General features: G+C 32.1%; 1 protein-coding gene and 1 long non-coding RNA gene across 3 annotated transcripts; one reads left to right on the forward strand and one right to left on the reverse strand.

Annotated features, from left to right (window-relative positions):
• Positions 1–12,735: 12,735 nt before the first annotated feature.
• LOC122582275 lies at positions 12,736–14,366 on the reverse strand. Its single transcript, XR_006321142.1, has 2 exons — positions 13,961–14,366; positions 12,736–13,172 (listed from the first exon to the last, which is right to left on the reverse strand). It is a non-coding gene; the product is annotated as an uncharacterized LOC122582275 (long non-coding RNA).
• A 2,799-nt stretch (positions 14,367–17,165) lies between these two features.
• LOC122581724 (protein EMSY-LIKE 3-like) lies at positions 17,166–23,220 on the forward strand. Of its 2 annotated transcripts, none has more exons than XM_043753988.1 (10): positions 17,166–17,467; positions 18,572–18,783; positions 18,869–18,978; positions 19,069–19,321; positions 19,389–19,610; positions 20,026–20,094; positions 20,179–20,421; positions 20,770–20,838; positions 20,930–20,993; positions 22,811–23,220. In XM_043753988.1, exons 1-10 carry the CDS (start codon positions 17,440–17,442, stop codon positions 22,852–22,854), a joined length of 1,314 nt encoding a protein of 437 aa, XP_043609923.1. In that variant the 5' UTR covers positions 17,166–17,439; the 3' UTR covers positions 22,855–23,220. The 2 variants fall into 2 exon arrangements, with proteins under 2 accessions (XP_043609923.1, XP_043609924.1); XM_043753989.1 differs by having other exon boundaries at positions 19,395–19,610.
• The last annotated feature ends 753 nt before the right edge of the window (positions 23,221–23,973 follow it).

Below are 23,973 nucleotides of genomic sequence, written 5' to 3' on the forward strand. Positions count from 1 at the left end.
ACTACTCACAAGTGATTATTACAAAAACCTTGTATTTGAGCTTCATTCAGAAGCAAAGAAGAAGGAACTAGAGGAAGAAGTTGATTCACAAGCCAAGATGAAAGAAAAATCTGATTCAGACCCTGCAGAAATGATGAAGGTTCAAACAGAGTTGACTTTTGCAAAGTCAAAGCTTAAAATGTTTGACATGGTTTTTTATGTTTTGATTGGAGTTGTAGCGTTATTAAGATTTGTAATTGTTGTCTTAGTCTTGTAATTTGGTATTGTAATGGTTTTTAAGAAATGGAATGGACTTGTTTGACTGCTATAATTTGGTTTTGTAATCCTATAATTTGTTATGGTAATCAATAATTAAACTGAAAATTTGCAATGCAGAGTAACCAAAAGACAATGTTTTCCTATCCACTGTCTTAGTCTTCATAACCAAGTTTTGAATCTTACACAATTTGATTTCTGGTTGTGATCTAATCCTTTCAGCAAAATGTTTTCCTATCCACTTGTAGTTAACCAAAGAACCATACTTGAAGTTTCTGGCACAGGTGTGTTCATCAACCAAGGACATTATTTGGAATGACTTCTCATTATTCAATCTGGCAAAACATCTAAACTTGCACTTTTGTTGCTTAGCAGGGAACCTTATATGCTTTCTCTGTTTACCTTTAGATGGGTCAGAGATGTTAGGGGGTCTAGTTCCACACTTTGCAATTAAACTGGTTTTACAAAATCTCTCAAACCATAAGGTGTATCCATTAGCAAGTGCATAATAGGATAAACATTCTCTTAATTAGTTGTGGTCTGTATATAATTCACCCACCTGAGGTCTTCTCAATTTCCAATGTGTAGATGGATCATGAGTTGGGAATTTGGGCAATTCTAGTTCTGGTGATTGCAATGGGTCATTGGGAATCTCCCCATCCTTTGATTTAAGGGCTGCAATTAGTTCATTTAAGAAATTCTCATGCTCACTATGAACTGCTGTCTTAACACCTTCTTCATCTTCATGACCTTGGTTATTAATTACCACCAAGCTCAGGAAGTTGCCTAGGGGTTGGGATCTTGGCAATGGGGTTTCCTTTCCTAACTTCCCTCATTTCATCTTTCCATTCACTTAAATGGTCTAATGAGGCTACATAATCCACATCAGAATCACTACTCTCATATGGTTCATCATCACTATCAAAAGGCTCCTCATTTGGTCCTTCACCATGCTCTGTTTTAGACACAAACTCACCCTCATTCTCATCAATCTCACCCTCATTCTCATCAACAGTTCCCTTTTCAACATACTTAGATAAGTCTAATGAATAATAATCAACAAATACATGAACATCATACTCTGAAGCAATAATATCATAAAATACAGTCAAATCACCTTCACCCCCCAAACTCAACAACCCATGATTCAGCTCACTACTACCAGAATAATAAAGAGCACAAGACTGAGTACCTGTTTCTTGCTCTATGTGGTGCACAAACTCTTCATAATCTATTTTTGGAGTCATAAGGCTAATGACTTTACCATCATCATAGCGTAGAGGGTCAAACATGAATGCCCCGACATAACAAACCTTAATTTTGTAAAAATTTGTCATTTCTACAAAAAAGACAAGAAGAAAATACAACATCGATCAGTAATTTAAAAGATTAAAAAAAATAATAATAAAATTATAAAAGTTCAAGAAAACCCTAGAAATTTGGGTTTAATGTAATAGACTAAAATATACAGAAATAGACGATAAATACCTTCATAAATTACAAAGCGGAATGCAAATCGTATGCTTTTTGGGGGGAATTTGAACAGAAATTGATGGTGAAGGAGAAGAAGAAGAAGAAAAACGGGCGGGTGATTTTGAGGAAGAAAATATCTGAAATGAGAATGAAAAGAAAGATATATAGATGGTGGGTATATATACATTTATATTTTAAATCTGTAACACATGTCCCGTTTTTTTAATAAAAATAAAAATAAAAAATGCAAGTGGTTACCTGCTACTTGTTGGGTATCCGGTTGCATGCGTTGGATGACCCAAAAAACGTAGTTGGTTACACTGAATAGCAAGTCTAGTAGTACATTCCCATGCCTTGATCCTTTAATTCAACTAATAAAATAATATATATATAGATATAGATATGATCTACATGATCATTTAACAAAAAATGAAAAGTAAGTCGGCCGAGAATAATGAACGAGAAAGCAGAGTCAGCCGAAAGAAAAAGAAGAGAAGAAAAAGGAGGTTTCAAGCCAAACCAAATATGCCAAATCATTCCTAATCGATTAAGGCTTTGATCATCATCTTTTTAAGATGCAATTTCTTAGTTTTTTAGTCTAATTAATAGTTATATAAAAATATCGTAGGTCAAGAAAAGGTGCATGTTTGGGTCCATATTTATTTCTTAATATCTGGGCTCAGCTATGAAGCATATATTAAATTTTGGTCAGATTTGGAGATAGTTTTTATGTCATGTTATGTGACATAAAAAGTTTAAGAAATGTTATGATTTTGTAAGGTAATTATGAAATAATGATAAGGAAATGAAAATAATTGACCTGAGAATTATTGGGCAAAGAAAAATTAAAAAAGACGATATGTCTCAATATTGATGATTTATATGGATTTGGTTAATAGGTAACCAAGTATTTTGAAGAATACAAGTGTATGATGTAGCAGGACCACATGTGAGTATATAAGATTTAAACTGGCAGGTTGATCATATGAAGGCAGATTATGTGCGTAAGAGATCTCATATGATCAATAGAGCTATATAATGCCATATTTGTTTAGCTGTTTCCAGTTGTTGAAAATATGTGTTGAAATTGCTGTTATTAATTAAATTATAAATGATTGAGCTGTAACAATGAATTATATGGAACCCGGTTATATATGTGTGATCGATTCCATGTAATGGTGCAGTTGGTATTGATATAGTAGAAGTTGATATGTAGTCTTGTTTAGTTATGTGATATGGTTTTTGTTAAAGTTGTGAAGATAAATAAGTTGTAGCAATGAAATTACTGTTTTGATAAGATTATGGTAATAGAGAAGTTAGCAGCAAAATTTGTTGTCATCGATAATATTAAGCTGATAATATAATAAGCAGAATCCTTGTTGCAGTTGTAAGTTTTAGGTAACAATTAAGCAGTTTGAAGATTGATAGCCAGTATTTGCAATTAACCATTGTTACTGGCCTTAGATAATGATCATGCCAAAGGTAGAAGCTAGGTCCTTGATGTTGTATATTGATGTATGATTATAGCGTTGAATCGACTTATTTGTGAGCTAAAACATTAAGTAGGCTAGAAATTTGATAGCAGTGTCGGTCCTGAGTTATCCGATGCTCAGGGCTGGATTGCCAAAACATGCCCATACAAAATTTTGTATGCAAACAACTAATGGCTATATCTCCAAAGTGGCTTAGTTTTTTTTTTCGAACGAGAGAATTTTATAATATGAAAGCAACTAGCAAGGCGATAGCTAATTAGCTGCCAAAAAGTACAATTACAATGTAATTATAGAAAAAAAAACAATACTACTAATTTAGCCTCATCCCGAAACAATAACTGCAATATAAATCCAAAGTGGCTTAGTTATACATCAATTGTTACCAAATAAATAAATTATTATAAATTTATAAGTTGAAAGAATAAGTTCGAATTAAAAAAAGCTTGATAATAATTAAAAATCAGTAATTAGATTTATTGTTAGTTTGTTGCAACAAACATATACTATCAAAAATAGCATTATAATTTGTATTAATTAACAATAACAAGTAATATTTCATACACATAATAATTGTTAGATATATTTGGTAATTTTATATTCATTTCTCAAAATGAAAGTAATATTAAAAAACCTTTATTCTAGTATCACGTTTAAAATGGACAATTTTATTTTCTGAATGTCAAAGGGTGTAAATTGAATATTAAAATAATTAATAAGTTTCTGAAAGTTTGGGGTTTAAATGGAAATTTAAGAATAAACCATGTCTATCTGCTTCTAAGTCCGTGACGTGCAATTTCTCCGCCACTTGCCGGCATTCGTCATTAAAACCGATCTGAAGTTTTTTTTTTCTCCATAACTAATATATAATACCTTTGATGCATAAATAAACTAATTATAACATCCTTTTAACGCCTAAATGAAACTAGCATATTATAGCTTGAACTAGAAAGTTGTTGCCCCTCGATTTTTGTTGCTCCGTGTTGTCGCCCGCTTCGCCATATGCCAGCGCCGGCCCTGTTTGATAGCCATGTTGTTTGTTGGAGTAACAATGTGTTGCTTAGATGTTTTGTTGAGCAAGTTTGTCTGTTATGCAACTACACGTGCTTTAATTGTTATGTGATCGTAGAAATGTGTTAGTCATGTTGTTATGTGTTACCTAGATATTTTGTTGTGTAAGTGTGTATGTTACACATGCTTTAATTGTTAGATGATCATTATGTGATTGTGTGGTGTAAATTCGGATACACAAGGCTAATGTGCAGATTTTATGGATGTATGCGGATTGACGATGCAGAAGCAGTTAATTAATCCTTATATGCAAATAGCTGTGTTATTTACTTTCTTATAGTTTGATATAATGACCCTCTTATATTTAGCAGGCATAGTTGATTATATGGAGGTTGGCTATATACGTGTAGTCTGGTCCATATAATTGAGCAGTTGGCAAATTGTACTTGCAGTCTATATTATGAGCAGTATATTATTTCAGAATGATATGATATCCATATTATGTTTAGTAGACATATAGGATTATATGGAGGTTGGCTATATATATGTAGTCTGGTCCATATAACTGAACAACTGACATAATGTATTTGCAGACAATCATGTAGTTTATCTCACGCAGTACGATATACAAACAGTTTATATAATGCAGAAGGTTAATATATGTACACGCAGTTTATATAATGCAGAAGGTTAACATGTTTACTTTCTATATATTCACAAAGCGATGTGCTTATTCCTTTAATTATAATGTTGTAGGTGCTTATGGATTTAGCGTTAATGTTGAGCAACGGGATAGGACGAGCACAGGGAAAGTCATAGCCGTGAATGAGCACTTGACAAAGGTTTATGCGAGTGTTACTTTTAAATTACAGCCGAGTACATTATGCTTGTTACTTTACTAGCCCATATTTTGGAACTAAATATGTAGTTTTCTGTAAGTTGGCAATTTGGTCGTTAAACTAAGTCATGTCAAGTATTTGGTTATTTATAAACAGGTAGTTTTGGATTGGAAATTAGCAGGTATGGATTGTTGATATTACAATGAGATCATGCTGAAATTTCTAATTTTTCCTTCTGTCGTTTGAAATAAATTAGTATTCGGCATTGTCGAATAAATATGTATATACTGAATACATATTTATCTATAGAAAGTTAAATGAAGTTTTCTTTATATATAAAAAAAAACGGGCGTAACAATTTTTTAATAGGATAAGATTATAGACTGGCTTATAGAATTTTAATTAAAAAAATATAAAAACAAAGGATTAAATAGGAGGGAGAATTAGACTCAGGGGGGGGATTAGGGTTGTCAAGTGTACCCCTAACCTCCTATTTTAATTATAATCTAGATAATAACAATTTATTAATATTTGAATAAATAATATATATATATATATATATAGTTTTCTTATTTTGAGAACTATTTTTTTTTGTAAAAACCATAGGAACTCTTATATTATATATGGGGAATCCCTCACATACAAATATTTTAATATTTGTATGAATTCTAAATAAATACATAACCCCTCATGAGTTTTATGATTATAAAAACCAAATGTGAAGGTTCTCCATCTAAGCTTAGATGAGGGACAACCGCATACTTACTTCCCCCTATATATATATATATATATGTTATTTACTTTATATTATATATCTTTATATATAACTAAGAAATGATATGATCGATCTCACGTATTGGTATGTGACAATGTAATAGAATGAGAAACAAATATAGACAATGGGCAATTTTTATTTTCCATCTAATATTAATATAAATTGTACTACTCCATTAAGTGAAATTTTTAGTTTTAAGAATGTTGGCAATGAGTGAGTGGTGACTGAGTGGTTAGTACGCCACTCAGTAGAACACCATCACCGACAAAAGTTTGAGTGGTGCGACCACACGAAAAAACGAACCGGAATACCGAATTGTTTTATTATATACCAAATTGAGTGAGCAAAAATCGAACTGAAAATTACACATTGGGTAGATTTTTGAATTTTGTAATAATTGGTTTGAAAAAATATTAAACGAAATTCAACTTGTTTTATTATATAATTTTATTATACACCCTCCGTCCCACTAAACTTGTCCAGTTTATTATTTTTAAGGTCAAACTTTACGAACTTTGACTATAAATATTTTTGTTTGTGTTATGTAATATTTGATGAAAATTATATGAATTGATTGTGTTTTAGATATGTGTTTCATTGGTATAGCTTCCATCAACTATTATATAACACAACTAAAAATATATGTGGTCAAAGTTCGTAGAGTTTGACTTTGAAAATTTAAAAGTGGACAACTTTAGTGGGACGGAGGGAGTATATTTTATTGACCTTGGCGATATCCTCCTAGGCTCAAGTTCTACTTTTTACGGGAAAATTTTGGTTTCTATCTCAGAAATTTAAGTAATTTACGAGTAGAAATAATATGATAGGTCATTCTAAAAGTTAGGGGAAAAATAAAACTTATTGTAATACCTAATCAAGCTGTCCAAAAGGGTTGAGGCGAGATGAAAATTAATAAGCATAAAAGTTTTTTTTTTTTTTTTTTCAGAACATCGAAAAAAGTATTTTTATTTTATCTTTGATATTTTCAATTAATTATTTTTAGCGATAACATTTGTCATGGCTAAAAGTGATAGACGTGTCATCTCATGAGTTCTAATATGTGTCATCACAAAGTGTATAAAATATTGTTACACAAAAATTCCAATTCAAACTATGTAGTTATAACAAGTTTTTGTCGATAACGTCATTGTAAAAGGTCTATAACGTCAACAATGTGAATTTATAACGATGACAGTAATCTCAGTTAATCATTTTCCTTATAGTGCATACAATGCATTATATATACTCACTTTGAGATAGACGTATAACTTCGTAATAATATACATACCCATACTTCATCTGTTAGTTTTCTTTCTTTGTTTCGTAGAACATTTTCAGATTTAGAAAAAAAGCGGATATGTTCCAACAAATATGAACCAAGCAATAATCCTATAGAAACGGACCGGCCACCCAATAGGTCATCGGTCCAACCAAATATTAGTGCTAATACTTTTTTAGCAAATAAAGTTACAAAAAATGCGACAAATATAAAAAACTGGTTAGTAGAATATGTTTTTTTTTTCACTTAAAGAGTTTATAATGACCATATTATATATATTTATAACTTTATAAGAATACCTAAAGTTAAGTATTAATATTATATTCCTAGTTCGATCTACAGCCATATATTTCAGTATAACACCAAACCATGGATTCCATTTTGTATGGTCGTGGGTTTCTCCTTTGTTCTTAGTTTGGTTGTCTTAATTTCGATTTGGTCTTTGGCTTTGTTTCATTTTTCAGGCCATTTTATTTTGTGTTTCTTTCCTATGACCATATATTTTCAACATTGTATATATACGAATAACAAAATTCCCGTGCTGAAAATTTGGTCATTGTTACCATCTTATTATTTGTCAGAGTATTAGTTAGCGAAAGAATAATGATCCTTATTCCCTATACAATATATTTTAACCATACATAACAATATTTATATTATACAGTATACGGTTGATGCAGACGGATAATTTAGATAACTAATCGAACCTGTTGATTCAAAAAAATATCAGGAACGATTCTTCTAAAATTCGTTGATGCAAGATGGATACCAAAAATTAAGAAAAAAATCAAACTATCGCACAATGATAAAGAGAAAACTGATCAAACTGAAAACTTGTCTTAGGCTTCCAAATACAACATGGTCTGTTCTTCTATATTTGGCCCGTATCAACAGTATAATTATATAATACATATATTGTTGTGTATGATGGATCACCTCGAAAGCATTCCATCAACCAATTCGCGGTTAAGCAGCAACTTTATATTTATACCTTTTTTTTACTAGTGAATTATAGCTCAGACGCGTATGATGTATGCTAATCGTACAACGAAAGGGTCCCGCACCAAGCGGGTCTTAAATAGTCTTTCTCACCATATCACCTCCTTTATTGGAAAATACCGTCGAGGAGAACCTACCAAGGCTCGAACTCGAGACCTTAGAGTAAACTCCCCCGGAGCCCCGCATAGCAGGTTTAGTGAAACACCCCTGACCAAATTTTGTAGATTATACACTTTGTTTTAATTAGTAGTCTGTTAGAATGTTTACATTTTTAACTTTAATTTGTAGATTATACATTTTGTTTCAATTTATTAAGTGTTTCGTTTTTCTGTTTATTTGTCAAGGACTCAAGGCCGGGTATCTTTTAATGAAAAACTGTTTATTGAACAACATTTTAGATAGTCTATAAGCCTGTTAACTAAGCAGTTTGTTTATTTGTTTTATATATATGTCAAGGATTAGATAGTGTTTCACGTAGTCTGTAAGCTCGTGGGTAAGCATAAATAGTAAAACTACCGTAAAGTAGCTTTACCTTTATACTTTTTTTTTTTTTTTTTTAACTATTTATGCATATTTAAATTTGAATTTGTTCTACCCATATTCATACTCATACCATTTGCAAATAAATAAATAAAAAAAAGTTCCATTTTCCTGATTAAATATATAATAAAAGGTCAAATAATATACGAAGTATGTACAAAAAGGATAATCATTTTCAATTATTAGTTCTATTATAAGGAAACCTCCTTCATAGGGAAGTTTGGCTTTGCCAAAACAATGATTCAATAATTCGTGAATTATATACCTATGTTTTGAAAGGTTCGTGAATTATATATATGGCAAAAGTAAAAGGAAAATAATGGAGAGAATACCAGCTGTTTCAAGATAGAATTATGTCAAAATAATCGAGAATACCATTTTTCCTATCTTTAGATTTTACCAATAATCTTCTTGTTATGAGTATTTTACCATATCCAAAATGTGGTAATTGATTTTGACCTGATTTACAAATTTCTGATGTCTATATTTGTATTAGATTAAGATCATAGCTAGTGAATATTTCCAAGCGAAAAACGTAACTATAGTTGATACAAAAGAATAATTCCAATTAGATAAATAGAACATTAAGGTGTACGTACACCTACTTTGATTATTTTGCCGGCTAACAACTTACTATCATTATTCTTACTAGCCTACTATTTCCCCATGATGCTTACACTACCTGTATCTTAGAATTGGAATATGCTCATTTATTTTTTTAATAGATAATTTATGTTTTAAATTTAAGGGTTTTGCTAAATAAAGTCTCAAACAAGGGATGGACTTTAATATGGAAAATACAATTTCAGCATTTTACTTAAATTAAATACAAGATCATTGAGATACTAATGTCCACGTTTAAAGTCCGATTTATTTCATGTAATGTTTGTTGCTTTCAGATCTTGCCAAAAAGTTGTTAAAAAAAAAAATAACGGAAGTATTTACATTCATGACCAAGAGTGTACTATAAGTTTTGGGGGATTTACTAAACAAGTTATAGATGAAGTAATAAATCCAAGAATTAAGAACACTTGGAGATTATCAACATTTGGTGTTTTATTAAATTGGTTACAAGGAATATAGGTTCGCACACCGGGAACACTCTTATCATGTGAAGATGTCGTTTACTCTACAAAAAGAATAACTCATTATCTTATTGCTTTCGTTGTACTAAAATAGTTATTTATTTTCCCAAAATCATGTAACATGTTTCACTTTAAATCTTTGATCAAATATACAAGAAAATCAAAGTTTTATAAAATGTATATATTCATGTAAATTAAAACAAAACTTTTGTTCAACTAATTCAATATTTGCATGAATATTTAACTCTTCAATATATGTGCCTTTTTCTAATATATCAGATAATAATGTCATCTATGGGAGTTGTGTAAAGAAACCTTTCTACTATATAGTATTGCCAGATTACCGAGATTAGAGAAACATATTTGTATATGGAGTTATGGAACATATGCTTTGAGTTCTTATCAATTGGTTGCTCCTAGTTTATAAATGTGGAATCCAAATCTAAACATGCTCTTTTACTAGAAAAAAACATACTATAATAAAAGTATGCATCATCATATACTTTGGTTGTGGGAGTTTAGGTGAGGATTCTTATAAGTTTGGCAAGCTGCTTAATTAAGTGATTAGTCATATTGTATTGGCAAAACAAAATCACTTGTTTCCATATATCCAAAATTATAATATATTTAAAACTGTGGATATGGATCTTTATACCAAGGCGCATAATATATTACCAAACTTTTGTCTTTTAAACCAAGATTCAACCATTGGTTATGTGGTAGTTTTTTATTAGTTAGAGTAATTTAATAATATAGTATATTTGTACTTAAAAAGAAAAAAAGTTGAATGATAGCCTTAATTATTAGATGCATATTATATTTGTGGACATTCTTAATTCTTTATGAAAAATTAGTTATATACTTATTTTGAATAATGGACCATGCAATCTTATTGAAACTCAGTTTCATCTACTGGGCTTGGGCTAAAATCAATCATGGGCTTTTTCCATTATTTAAAAAGATCAAGTCATTAAAGATAAAAAAGAAAAAAATATAGTATAAACGTAATTCACAAATCTTCACATTATGTATGGGTCAAGTTATTTTCTTACACAGGATTGATCATGTAATGATCGATACAACAATGTAAGTTTCGTTCATAGAGAAGTAAAATAAAAAAATCCTTAGGAATTCTATTTTCATATTCAAGCTACATATCATGTTGATCCGACTACGAGTCACATGCTTTGATTCCGTACTATGTTCCTCATTTCTTGTGTGAACGAATATTCATAGTAACTGTCCATGAGATATAATCTGATTGCTTAGTCAATGATAACAATTGTTCTTAGCTAGATTTTAGAGTAGTTCCATTTGATACTATTATGTAGGAATGACTTTTGCTTGGTCATGAAACACTTGTTCACACTGATGTATGGTGTTACTTGCGAGTCACTATAATAATTGTAACGATCGGCATATGCAATTACTCTAGTGTAGTACCTTTGATTTCGCTTGATACTTGAAAAGGAGTATAGAAGTGAGGGGAAAAAAGTTTAAGACCATACGTCAACAAATTTTGAAAGTTACAAGAGACTAAAATATATATACTAGAACCACTGATAATTGCAAAAACTTCATCAGTTCTTTGAGGACTTGTTGATGTTTCTCCTTTGGGTTTTCTGTTACGCTACTCGTTAAACTCCTATGGCTTTGATTATCTTTGTAATAACTCCAAATGAAAGCCACAATAATGTTATGTGTCATGCTAAATTAGTAAAGAAAAACACAGGCACAATAGGTTTAGAGTAAAATGAGAGATTTTGTTCATGATTTCATACTACTTAGTTGTTATTTTTGTCTATATTAATGATCTTTACTTAATTAAGACTCGTTAACACCTTCAATTGAGTGATATTTTTCTGGCCATAATGTTTAAAGAGTGATGCAAGTTTACAAAGTATGAGTGGGTAGTAATAGAATTGCCATACATATTTGAGAACAAACATTAATAGAGACACTACTGTTCCTCTCAAGGATAATGAATCAGAAGTTGTGTTTGGAAGATCTTTAAGATTTGGGTGTGACACATATGAAGTTGTTTAAGCCAAGTTAGGCGTTGTAAGACCTTTGAAAGTGATTCCGAATTCACAAAACCAGTGATTGATAGAGACCGTAGGCACGGTGGAATTTCTTTTCCATCTAATTGTAGATTAACTAGTGATGATGGATAATTTTTAAACCCCCACTTTGACATAGGCTTCTTCAGACCTCTTATTGCTAGACCGCAACCCACAAACAAAAAAAGAGTAGCCCATACTTGTTCAGATTGCAAATAACAAGTTGTGTTAATGATATTAGACTTCGGAAGTGCTGACAACCAAATGACTGTAGAGTCTTGCATCTAGTGATCTTAAGAAAACTTAGGCACATATGGGCAAAAAAAACCAGAAACTTTATTTGAAATGCCAAGAATCCTGTAACGGTTCTGTTTCGGTTGTTCAACTATATGAATTTTATCTGTGATGTGCATATGTAACTGTCACAAGTACCTTGATGCAATATAACGGGTGAGGATTCCCTCAAGTTGATTTCCCAACTTGAGTCAAGTTGGGAAAATCTAGACTTTTGAATAAAAATCAAAGGGTAAGATTCAAAGATCACCTTTGAATCTTGGCCCTTAATTTTCATCCAAAGAAAGATTACTCTAACATGACTAGTTATGTAAGGGTAACTTGAGGGAATCGCCTCCCCAATATAACAGCATTGTATGTTGCTTTACTTTTAGTACCAACAAGTATTCTCTAACAAGTAAGAACTAACAAGAAGCACATGCCACTATCTGAGGAGCTAAATACGGAACCCGGAATTCTTATCCAAGGTTGATGAGAAGAAGTCCAGAATATTACACATTTAGTCGCCTTGAAGCAAATCTTAGATCCCAAGCGATGGGTTAAAGAAGTTCTTGCCATTAACCATGTCCATTGAATAGAAACATCGATCTACAAGCTCATACAAAATTAGCATCTATGAAAAAAAAAAAAGACTATGCTGATAAAGTGATAATGAATAAGAAAGCTTGCGATGAATATGTTTGAGAAAATCAGCAAGACCTACTTTACATCACATGTATCCATTATATTGATCTAGTCAACTCAATTACATCAAAATGATCATTTAATCCAAGACTTAGACAAATTCATACCAAGGAAATAAGCTTTCATTCTTTTTGGCAACACTGATTTTAATCGCCATTCTTCATTGCCGCCAGATACTTACACTAGAAAATCTCATGAGCTTTGAGAGAATTCAACCCCGTTACCGTCACCATTGTTGCATCACCTCATGTAGTAGACGTATCTTGTTGATTCATCTTTGTCCCACGGCTGATTGTCACAAGTTTCTCCTTCTTTCCAGCAGCAACTATAACATAGCTTAACTGTTAATTTCTTCAGTCTAGTTATGTTTTTACCGGACACTTCAACTCTGTATCAACAAAAGGGTTAAAGATATCGTCGTCTATCATCAAGAAACCTTGATAGAGTTATATTATCAGATAGAAATATAGCATTCATAACTTCTATTGCATTATAACAAACAAAAAAGAACCCTGATTGTATACAAGCTATAAAGCGATGTATATACACCAGCGTTTTTCTTCCAGCAGGAGCTCTTTAACTGCTCGATTTCAACTATATAAACCAATGTGTTATACTTGTGAAAAAGCATATGTAGCTGTTAGAAAGTCAAATACCTGTGATGTAAAATCTTAGCAGTGTATGCTGCTCTACTTTAAAATCAATTCACAATCATAGAAACATACCCATCTGCTAATTACACACACTTGTCATCACAACTCAACACCAACAACAGAATAATGAAAAAACCCTCTCGCTCTCGCCTCGTTTCAGACTTGTTGGCGTACCTTTATTTAGCAATATCATTGTCATCGTTCTTTTACGAAATGGATAAAAACTTTAGCATCTTAATACAAACTTGGCTTCTTTTACTCTTCAAAGTAAATGGATAGACGTTTTAAAGCTTTAACCTTTTAAATCTTGTATCACTTCATTTCTAAATTGATTCTTTCATTTGCTTATTGCATCTATTTTCTTAGAGTAACAACACATATAAACATAATTACTAGCTCAAAAACACATTGTATCTGCCAAAGCATTTAAATAACCAGGCTACACCTCATTTAGCATGTCCTAGTTATTTATACAATAAAGTAACTTAAATTTTTTTTTAACGTTTAACAAAGCTTTACAAACCTGTCATAGCTTGCAAGGTTGCAAGCCCCAATTCCTGCCAATGTACATTAATTAATTAAATCATGAATTGTATTGTAAATAAATAATGCTTGGAATATAATTTAAAAATGATGAAATAACGGCCTTGACAGTAACTCTTCAAAACACCAGTGTATCAAAATGAAGTCTTAAGTATTTCGAAGAGCTACCGTCAAAGGTAGTTTTTTCATCAAAAACATGGGTCATTTGTGTGTTGGAATTTTATGTTTTAATGATAAAACAGATGTGAATAGTAGGGATTAAGAAAATTTATTTGACAAAAAAAAAAAAGCCCCAAATCAAAGCAAACACACACAAAGATAACACTACGAATATTAAATCCGTTTTTAGGAAAACTTAGGAAGATACCAGATCTGTCTCTGGGTCTAGAAACCTCGAATATTGAAAAAACAAAGGAGAAAACATGAGGCTGTATATGTTATATGTAGATCAGAAAAACTAGCTTAAGCAAATGGGAGAAAAAGGAAACTAATCGAGAGAAAATATAAATTAAGATAAAATAGATAATTGGTGTTGAAAGGAAAGTGTTTGGAGTTTGGTGTGTGACGTACTGCGGTGTGATGTATGGTAGTCTTTTTATATGGAAAATTGTTTATCATCTAAACGGGTGTAAGATCTCAAGTTAACCCAATATTAGAGGTAAAGTTGATATCTATACAAAGCCTACAATTAGTAGTCGCAATGGGAGGTAAAGTTGAGATCTATATAGAGCCTAGGGGTGAGCAAAAACCGAACCGGAAAACTAAAAACCGAAAAAAACTGACAAAACCGAACCGAAAAAACCGAAAACCGAACGAAATCCATTGGATTGGTTTTTGTTTTCTAAAAACCGAACGGATCGGTTCGGGTTTCGGTTTCATATGCCAAAAAACCGATCAAAAACCGAACCGAACCGAATTAATTATATATTAATTATTTAATATTTATATCATATTACATTTATATTTAATACTTATAATTTGTAAATATGTTAATATATTTAAATTTTTTGTCTTTTTAGTATACAAATCTATATAAATTGTATATTTTAGATAAAAACGTACAAGAAAATCAATTCGTTTTGTAAAAGTTATATCAATTTTAATACCTAAAAAATATAATTAGTCGATAAAAAACATTTTTATATTTTAATTTCTATATCATAATTTTTTTTGTTAACAACTGAAAATTAAATTTATAACATAATAAACAAAAAAGTTTTAAAAAAAAATTAAAATAAAAACCGAACAAAAACCAAAAGCGATCCAAACCGAACAAAAAATCCGACAAACCGAACCGAACAAAAACTGAATCCAATGGATTGGGTTTTTTAAAAACCGAATGGATCGGTTATGGTTTCGGTTTTAGCCAAAAATCGAACCAAACCGATCCATACTCACCCCTAATAGAGCCTACAATGCGGCGGAGATGGTAGTTATCGCGATGTGGTGGCGTGTAACGAATGGTGATAGTTAATGACGAATCTAAAATTTATATTTTGAATGGACAAAAAACTAAACAATGACTAATAAAAGTTAAAGTTATGTAACTGTTTTTATCTTAAACAAATTTGGTTTGATAAACTAATATACATATGTACATGGTTCACCCATATATGTATACAATAGATAAAAAAAATAATAATAATAATAAGCAAAATTAAATGATTTTTAAAATAATATACCTAAAAATAAAAATAAAAAAGAAAAGAAAATAGAAACTCTTTCCAGTAAGATATATACACAAGGAGGGATATCATGTGTACTGCATGCAGTACACAATTAGGGGGATACCGTGTGTATTGCATGCTGTACACAATTAGGTACTGCATAGGCATTTTTAGGGGGCATTTCCTTTCCTATTACCAATGTGGCTTCACCACCGATGATGGCAACGACGACTGTTGCTGGTGTCGACAACGTCAAGTGATGTAGGTAATTGATATAATTAAAACACAAAATTAATTAGTATAACAGTACATTAATTAAAATAAACATTATATAGATAAAAATAAACAGGTTCATAAATAAAAGTTAAATATTTGGGTGGTTTTCGGGAAGACTCCAAATGTGTTCAATTAGAGCGTGTTTTAGATCATTGTGGACTCACCTATCACGATTTTTTTCATCAATCTAAAGTGTAGCTACAACCCTTTAATCCTAACAATGTTGACCTCTACTTGAGAGGTTATCTTGATTGGCCAGGTAGGCTTCTTTCGCTTCACTAATTGCCCGACCGTTGTCGTCAATGATCATATTGTGTAAAATAACACAAGTGTACATGATTCGTTTAGTATTGTGGATGTTATATGGTCGGGCATGTTGTCTTATAATTCCCAAAAGTTAACACCTGACATTTAAAAAAAACAGTATATTGATAGGAACCGTCTAATCTCATATTCCTTTTTGGCACTCGCATAACACCTAACATTTAAAAATATGAATTTTCAAAAGTTTAATGGGTATTTTATAGAACCGGTTAAACAAACAAATCGTCAGACTGACAAGCTTTTGACTACTTCTTGAGAGTGGAATTCCATGCAACTAGTAATTTATTGAGAGTTTTTTAATAAAAAATCATTTTAATCTTAGTTTTTAACTACCAAGTTACATCAAATGGAAGTCATGGATCTTATGATTTTCAAAAAAGCTCTAACAACCCTTTTTACCTCAACCTTACATTATCATATTTTATATCAACCAGTTTTATGTTAATAAGCATAACGCTACCTTCATCGCCATCTGTTGCACTCATCACCGCTATCACGTGTCGTCGCTTCATTTCATGGATAAGACTTTGGTTTTTTAAAAGTTTTCGTTTATTTTATGGATTTAATGCTAAAAAAACATTTTATAAACCATATAATCATAAGTTTTGAAAGAGGTTTAATAGATGTGTAAAGTCGTTGGGTTAATAGCTAAATAGTAAAAGAACTTTCCAGAGAATATTTAAATTTGGGGAGATCTAGGTTATGAGAAGACAAGGTTTTCCTTATTAATTATCGCATGTGGCCAAACTAATAGGGTATTTTTTTACTAGTTATTGGATGAGACACTATGAGAGGACTTTTTAAAAAAAACTTAGTTAAAAACGAGACTATGTTGTGATATTTGATCCCGTAAAAAAAAAATTTGGGTAGAAAAACCAAAGTAAGAGTAAAAATAAAAATGAAAAAAGAGAAGGAAAGAAAGAAAGAGAAAAGAAGTAGGCGGAACTGAAAGCCAAAAACAGGAAATTAACCTATAGATCTATTTCAAATCCGACCTCCCTTCCGTCCTTACTCTCAACTTGAATTATCAAACCCTAATTCATTTCAATCTTTCATCAATTCTCAATTCCCACACTGACCCACTTCTAAAAATCCAAACTTTAATCACCCCTTATAATCTTTTCCCAATAATTAGGGTTTTTTTTTAGGTGGGCTAATTTTCTGGAAAGTTTTGTAATTTATCAATCTGGCTATGGATTTAGAATCTTTTGATAGTAGTGGTAAGTTTTATAAAGATTCAATTTTTATTAATTTTTAGCTTGTTTTAAGTTAGGGTTTATGTTGGTGAGTTTTAATTCTTTATCTTTTGTAGCATTTATGTTGTTGTGATTTTAGCTTCAGCATTTGCTTTCTCAAGTCTTTTTTTAAATTTTGGTTTTTTGTGATTATTGTGGATAAAGATACCATCTTGTGGCCAGGGAGGTTATGACTCCGGGCTACCCGCAAGGCGGGTGGTTGTCGTGGGATTAGTTCGCTTGCAAAGCGGGTCGGATACCTAGGTTAACCAAAGAAGAAATTTTTTTGTTGATTTTAGGTGTTTGTTTGTGTTCAATGTAGTTAAGAATATATGTTTAGAAAGTTTTAAAAAAAAAGAATGAATTTGTAGTTGATATGTTAGAATACTTTCTTGTTACTCCTCGGTGTTGTTTATGGGGTGACCTCTTACGGTGCCATATGACGTGGGCTAGTTGTGGTTGTTGGCATTGTTAAACAGTTTGTCTATTATGTTATGTTTTGGTCCATGTCTCAAAATAATTACCCATTTTATGGAAAAAAAGTGTAATTAGTACTAAAAGGACGGTCTACACTTTGCCATCCGTTCTAGTTTCAGCCTGGGGAATTATGTAAAGCTTAATCAGTTATATCTAGGGCTTTATATCCTACATGTTCAAAAAAGGACGAGTATGTTGGACATGTTAAAGTAGTAAGGTACTAAGGTTTATGAGTAGTTGGACCCGAAGGAGTATATTTGAGGGATCTTTTTAACAATTACATTGTCTATAGAGAGACTACATTGTGTATGTTAGGGGTTAACGCAGCTTTACAATTGATATTTTTAGTTGGTAAATTTGGCTTAATAGGTCTGTCTGTCATTTGTGCGTCAAGTGGTTTCCAACTGATAGTATAAAAAACATGTGTGATGGACTAGGGTCCGCAGAGCATGTGTGAGCTTTCCTTTTTTGGTTAGTCATTGACTAGTAGTATCCTATGCATGTTTCTTTTAATGTGTTTGTAGTTCGTACTGCATAGTCATGTGGCATGCCATCGTATAAAGATAAAAGAAATTGGTGGATTATCTATGATGATTGTTTGTATTGTTTTAGGAACTGATGATGATCTTCCACCATCACATCAAAATAGAATCCCAAGAGGTGGACGTGTTGCGGGAAATGGAAGACCTGCAGTTATGGGTTCTGCTCAGTATACAAGGATGTATGGGGAAACTGATATGGTAGCACAAATTCGTCTTCTTGAACAAGAAGCATACAGTTCGGTTTTAAGAGCCTTTAAAGCTCAAGATGATGCCATCACTTGGGTACTTTTTGTCGTCATATACGCGTATTTCTCACATTATTTGGTTAAGTTTTTTAATAACTTCTGAATATAATGTATCTCTGCAGGAGAAGGAAAGTATAATAACTGAACTTAGAAAAGAACTAAGATTATCAAATGAAGAACACAAAGACCTTTTGAACAAAGTAAATAAAGATGATGTAATTCGCAGAATAAGGTCCGGTGGTTCTATAATTGTAGCTTTATTATTTCTACAAGATAACTTCTGTCATAATTTTTGATGGCGATATTTCCTTAATTGTAACAGGGAGTGGCGACAATCTGGTGGGATCCAACCCGGGATCCATAGCACCACACAAGCGGTTCGGGAACCCTCTCCCAGTCCATCCGTCTCAGCATCTCGTAAGAAGCAAAAAATGACTCCATCAGCAACTTCACAATCTTTTGGTGGACCCACTGCACCTTTTCATCCACAGCCAGCACCCTCATTAAACCTTCCATCTTCATCAGGCGCTAGAAGAGCACCTTTAGCTGGAACCAAGCCCAAAACCAAGAAATCTGTAAGTTCAGATTTTTGATTTTGACATTTTTTTTGGACTTTTTAGATTTTTACTTTCATTTTGACAGGCTCAGATGATGGGTGGAGCGTCTTCTATGAAAATGCAGTATCCACCTACTGGTCCAATTGGAAGAGGTCAAATTGGTAATCGGGCTGCTTCTGGGGCACTTGCAAATGAGTCTGCCGAGACAGCATCATTCTCTTCATTGATCGGGAGAAAAGTGAGAACCAGATGGCCTGATGACAACAATTTCTATGAAGCTGTTATAACAGATTATAACCCTGTAGAGGTATTTGAGTTTGTAACATGTTTACTAAAGGTGGTCCGTATCGGCTCATTTACTTATATTATAGGTCAATTGTGGTATATGTTTCATCTGTAATGGCTCAAGTGCGTGAAACACAAAAAGTTTAGTGAAAGGAAATGGATTGAAAGTTTCCTAAACTGTAATGTTATGGGTAAAGCCTTCTAAAGTTTTTTGTTTAGAAGTTTAGATAACTACTAAAAATCAATAATATTTTGTGTTCCTCTCTGATTATGCTTATTTGTTATATCAAAAGTCTAAGTGCGTTCAATATGTGTATCTGACTAGTACCAAAACTTGTTCTTTTTATCGACCAGCCACCACAGAGCTTACCTGACCCGCCAGTTTTTCCATTTTTAATGTGTATATTTTAGCTGAAATCCTCCATTATGCCTTTCAGGGTCGGCATGCCCTAGTGTATGACCAGTTCACCGTTAATGAGACTTGGGAGTGGGTCAATCTTGCCGAGGTAAGTTTAAAAATATGTAATGTATAGTTAGTAAAAATCGTTCTGGATCATAGTTTCACAACTAAAAGCTTGTTATACATGAAGATTTCTCCCAAGGATATACAATGGGAAGGAGAAGACCCAGGAATTCCGCACAAAGGGGGTTATGGGCGAGCAGGCCATGGAATGAGTAGAGGTCCTGGGCGTGATAGTGGTCCGGGTGGTGGACGAGGCCGAGGGATGACAAAAGGTCAAATTAGAAAGGATTTTCCACCTGCGCAGAATGGCATAGGAAAGAAGCGCCGAGATGATATTCAGTTACTTAACACTGATGCTCTAATTAAGGAGGTAATTACAAGAACATGGGTCATTGTACTAGGTTATGGTCCTAACCAGTTAATTTTGGTTTGAGATAAAGCAATTCAGACGGGGTTGGATTGACCTGCGATTTTGAGATGCTTTTTGTCCAGCATATATATTACAATGAGTCTCTAAAGACGATTACTTAAAACCTGTTGTTTTGTAATAAGCTATTTTTTGCACTATAATCATATAGGAGGCATGAAAAGGAACATTGGATGATTTGATGCCTCTGATCTATCTTCTCTAAGCAATTTGTTTTACCCATTAGAGATAAAATATAACCATAATTAACCCATACTGTAAACAGTTCATTCATCTGGTTACTATGTGCAGGTAGAGAGGGTATTCGGGTCTAGTCATCCAGATCCACTTGAAATAGAGAAAGCTAAGAAAGTTCTGAAGGTTAAAGAAATTCATATTTTGCAATGATGAATCTTTTACTCATCCTTTTTTATTGATGTGGAGGACTTATTAGTCATTTTACATGATGTAGGAACATGAACAAGCACTTACTGATGCCATTGCAAAGCTTGCAGATGTCTCTGATGGTGAAAGCGGTACAGACTCATTTTAATTAACTATGTTCCTAAAGAAGTCAAGCCATTAAATATTGGTTTCAGTCATTTGAACATCATAAGCATACAAAGTGTCTTAAGCAGCATGAATATTAGTAATTATCAACTGCCTGTGCTTATGGTGTGGTTTTGTGATTCTTGCGTGTAAGTATCATTGCCTTGATTACTTTTGAAGGAGGTTTTACCAACTTCTGTATATCTAGTCAAATTATAGCCTAAGCTGCATTTTAAAGGAAGAGTGTTGGTATTAGAAGTTTACCGGCATTAAAATTTTGTATGCATTTGTTTGAAAACCTAGTTTGTTAGACAGTTTTTCATGTCATTACCAAGGTTGGTAAAATGAACGGGTTCAGTCACATATTAAAACTTTTAATATGAAATGTGGTTGGATTAGGTTTACTTGCAAACACTATTGCTCAGTTTGTATAAAGAATAAGAAGAAAAAACTTTGATCATAATAACTATATTGTTATAAATAATTTTTGCAACTTTTGACTTGCCTCAGCCTGACCTGTTTTGTTCTAAGCTGAAATTTATATATGACCCATTTGAGCCAAACACGACCCATAAAATATGATTGTAATGACTAATTTGTTATATATAGTTTAGCAAATATTGACTTGCTTGGCTATTTTTTTTATTTTTTTTTTAAGCTAGACTTTTTATACGATCCATATGAGATAGCACAACCTAAAGCGAGTAAATTGGTTAAAATCATTACCTTTAAGGTATAACAGATACAAGGGTGTATGTTAATATAATTTTCTTGCCTTCCAACTGGTTTTGATTAGGGCATGTATGCTCATTCATATCTTTTAGGCTGCAGGTCTCTTCTGCCTTCTTGAAACAGTCTTTTACTAAGATACCATGTTTTTCAATGTAATTTATACGTACTTAGGCTACACATTGAAGTTCACCATAGTATTTTACTTTGTCTGCGTATAAATTTTAGTGGCATTCCTTGTAAGAGTTGCGACAACCTTCAATAAATGCAAGACAAAAGAAAATGTTGCAAATGGATAAGAGTTGAAGTGAATAATGGCTGTGTTTGGTCACTGTTGCTATATTTTGCATTTTGTTAATTGTTTATATGTGTTAATTACATAATGAATAAAAGTCATGCAAAGTGCATTTCAAATGGATAAAAACTTCCTAAATTTTGTCTTAGATGATTATTGACATTCTACTTTTTTTGCAATCATACCTAACAAGCTAATTATCTTACAAAAATTTAGTTCATCCTAAAATTTTTCGTATATTTTTCGAGCTATATTGACAGATTATACCCATTTTGGGTCTATTACCCAACCCACCCATTTTACAATCTTCACCTTCAGTGGTTTCTTTTTATTTCGATTTCTTATAGCATAGTGGTTGGTTATTTTGTCAACACCGGGGACAAAGGTTGCAGATTTTATTGATTTATTTTTAGTTTGTAATATCTTACTAATTGCATCCTGTTCGAGCATTTGTTCATTGTCATCTTTGGTGTTAATCTGGGTATGCAAGATTTCTCACTATGCCAATTAATTTTATTCGGTTGGAGGAAAAACCAGCATCAATTTTGGTGCATAGTCAAAGCATTTGTAGAAATTCGTCACTTATCATTACTTATTCACATCACATTTTCTTCAAATGATCTACGTAAATACTTTCCATGCATTCATCCAATAGGTTGTAATCTGGGTACCACTTTTAGGAGTGAATTGGCGTTATACACTTTCTTGCATTGCAGTTAGATCTTATATTTCTTCTGTACATATATAGGATACAGATAACTGTCATTATTTCTGCTACAGATGAAGGTGGTCGGTTTATGCGTGGCCATTCAATAGGAGAATGATGAGATGGCTTCAGAAGCGAAAGTTAGCAACTCAGATTAATGAAAGTGATCCGTGGGGCTTGTGATGACAAGATATTTTTGTGCCATGTAGACATGTATTTTCCGGATGGAAGTCACGCACTTTCGACATCAAAGATTTTATAGGAGGTAGGTGTTGTAAAATGTCATATCTTCAGGTACAAAGTTACTGGGTCATAATGTGTAGTGGTGGTAAATTGGTAATTAGCTTATGGGTTAAGTTATGAAATGGGAAAGGGGGTAGTTTGGTGATTTAATGTTGCTGGGAAGGTTTATATTTGTAGAAATTAATGTGCATCTTTTTACCTTTTTGATAATTTCAAAAGTGGTGATTATTATGGGATGAAATTGTCCAGCAATAGTATTCTTGGATTAAGCAGTAAAAAATGCTTGAAAAAAGGGTAACCCTTTCATTTTGGTTGGTCTAAAAAGAATATTAAACTTGACATTTTTGGTAATTGTTTAGTCTATTATTATTTGGTTATTTAGTATCTGTGACATGTTTATTAGTTTTACAGTTTCAGCTCATCAAAAACCACCTTGATTCATAAAGGTTAATTTAGATTGTACAGTGTCACATTGTTACTCAAAACATTTTTAAATATTCTGAACAATAATTTATATTTGGGTTACAGAACTTACTGAAAATCTGAAAACAATAATAAACAAGTGCATAATGATGAACTAATATTTACGAGTAATACACTAACCTCGATCTCTCATTGGTTAATGTATATAATAAAATGTTGCTGACCTTACCATGTGCCATTTTTAATACAATAATACATCAAAGGGGAAATGATACGTGCAGATTTACAAAATTACAATGGACTTCATCACATGAGTAAAAAGAAATAAAAGAATAGCTAGCAGCACTGTTAATCTCATATACTCGTATCAAATACAAAATGCTTTTATATATTGTTTTTCTTTTCACAAATATATTGATTTTGGAGATGAAGTAAATCCCTACAATGATACATTTGATATATTGACGATCAAGTCGAAGAAAAAATAATGCGGGGCAAAGCCTCTTCAATTCATGTGCATACATTTGTTATACTGACACAGCAAACTAACGACAAACATTAGACACTCACC

The sequence above is a fragment of the Erigeron canadensis genome, chromosome 9, assembly GCF_010389155.1.
Source record: "Erigeron canadensis isolate Cc75 chromosome 9, C_canadensis_v1, whole genome shotgun sequence".
Taxonomy (NCBI): domain Eukaryota; kingdom Viridiplantae; phylum Streptophyta; class Magnoliopsida; order Asterales; family Asteraceae; genus Erigeron; species Erigeron canadensis.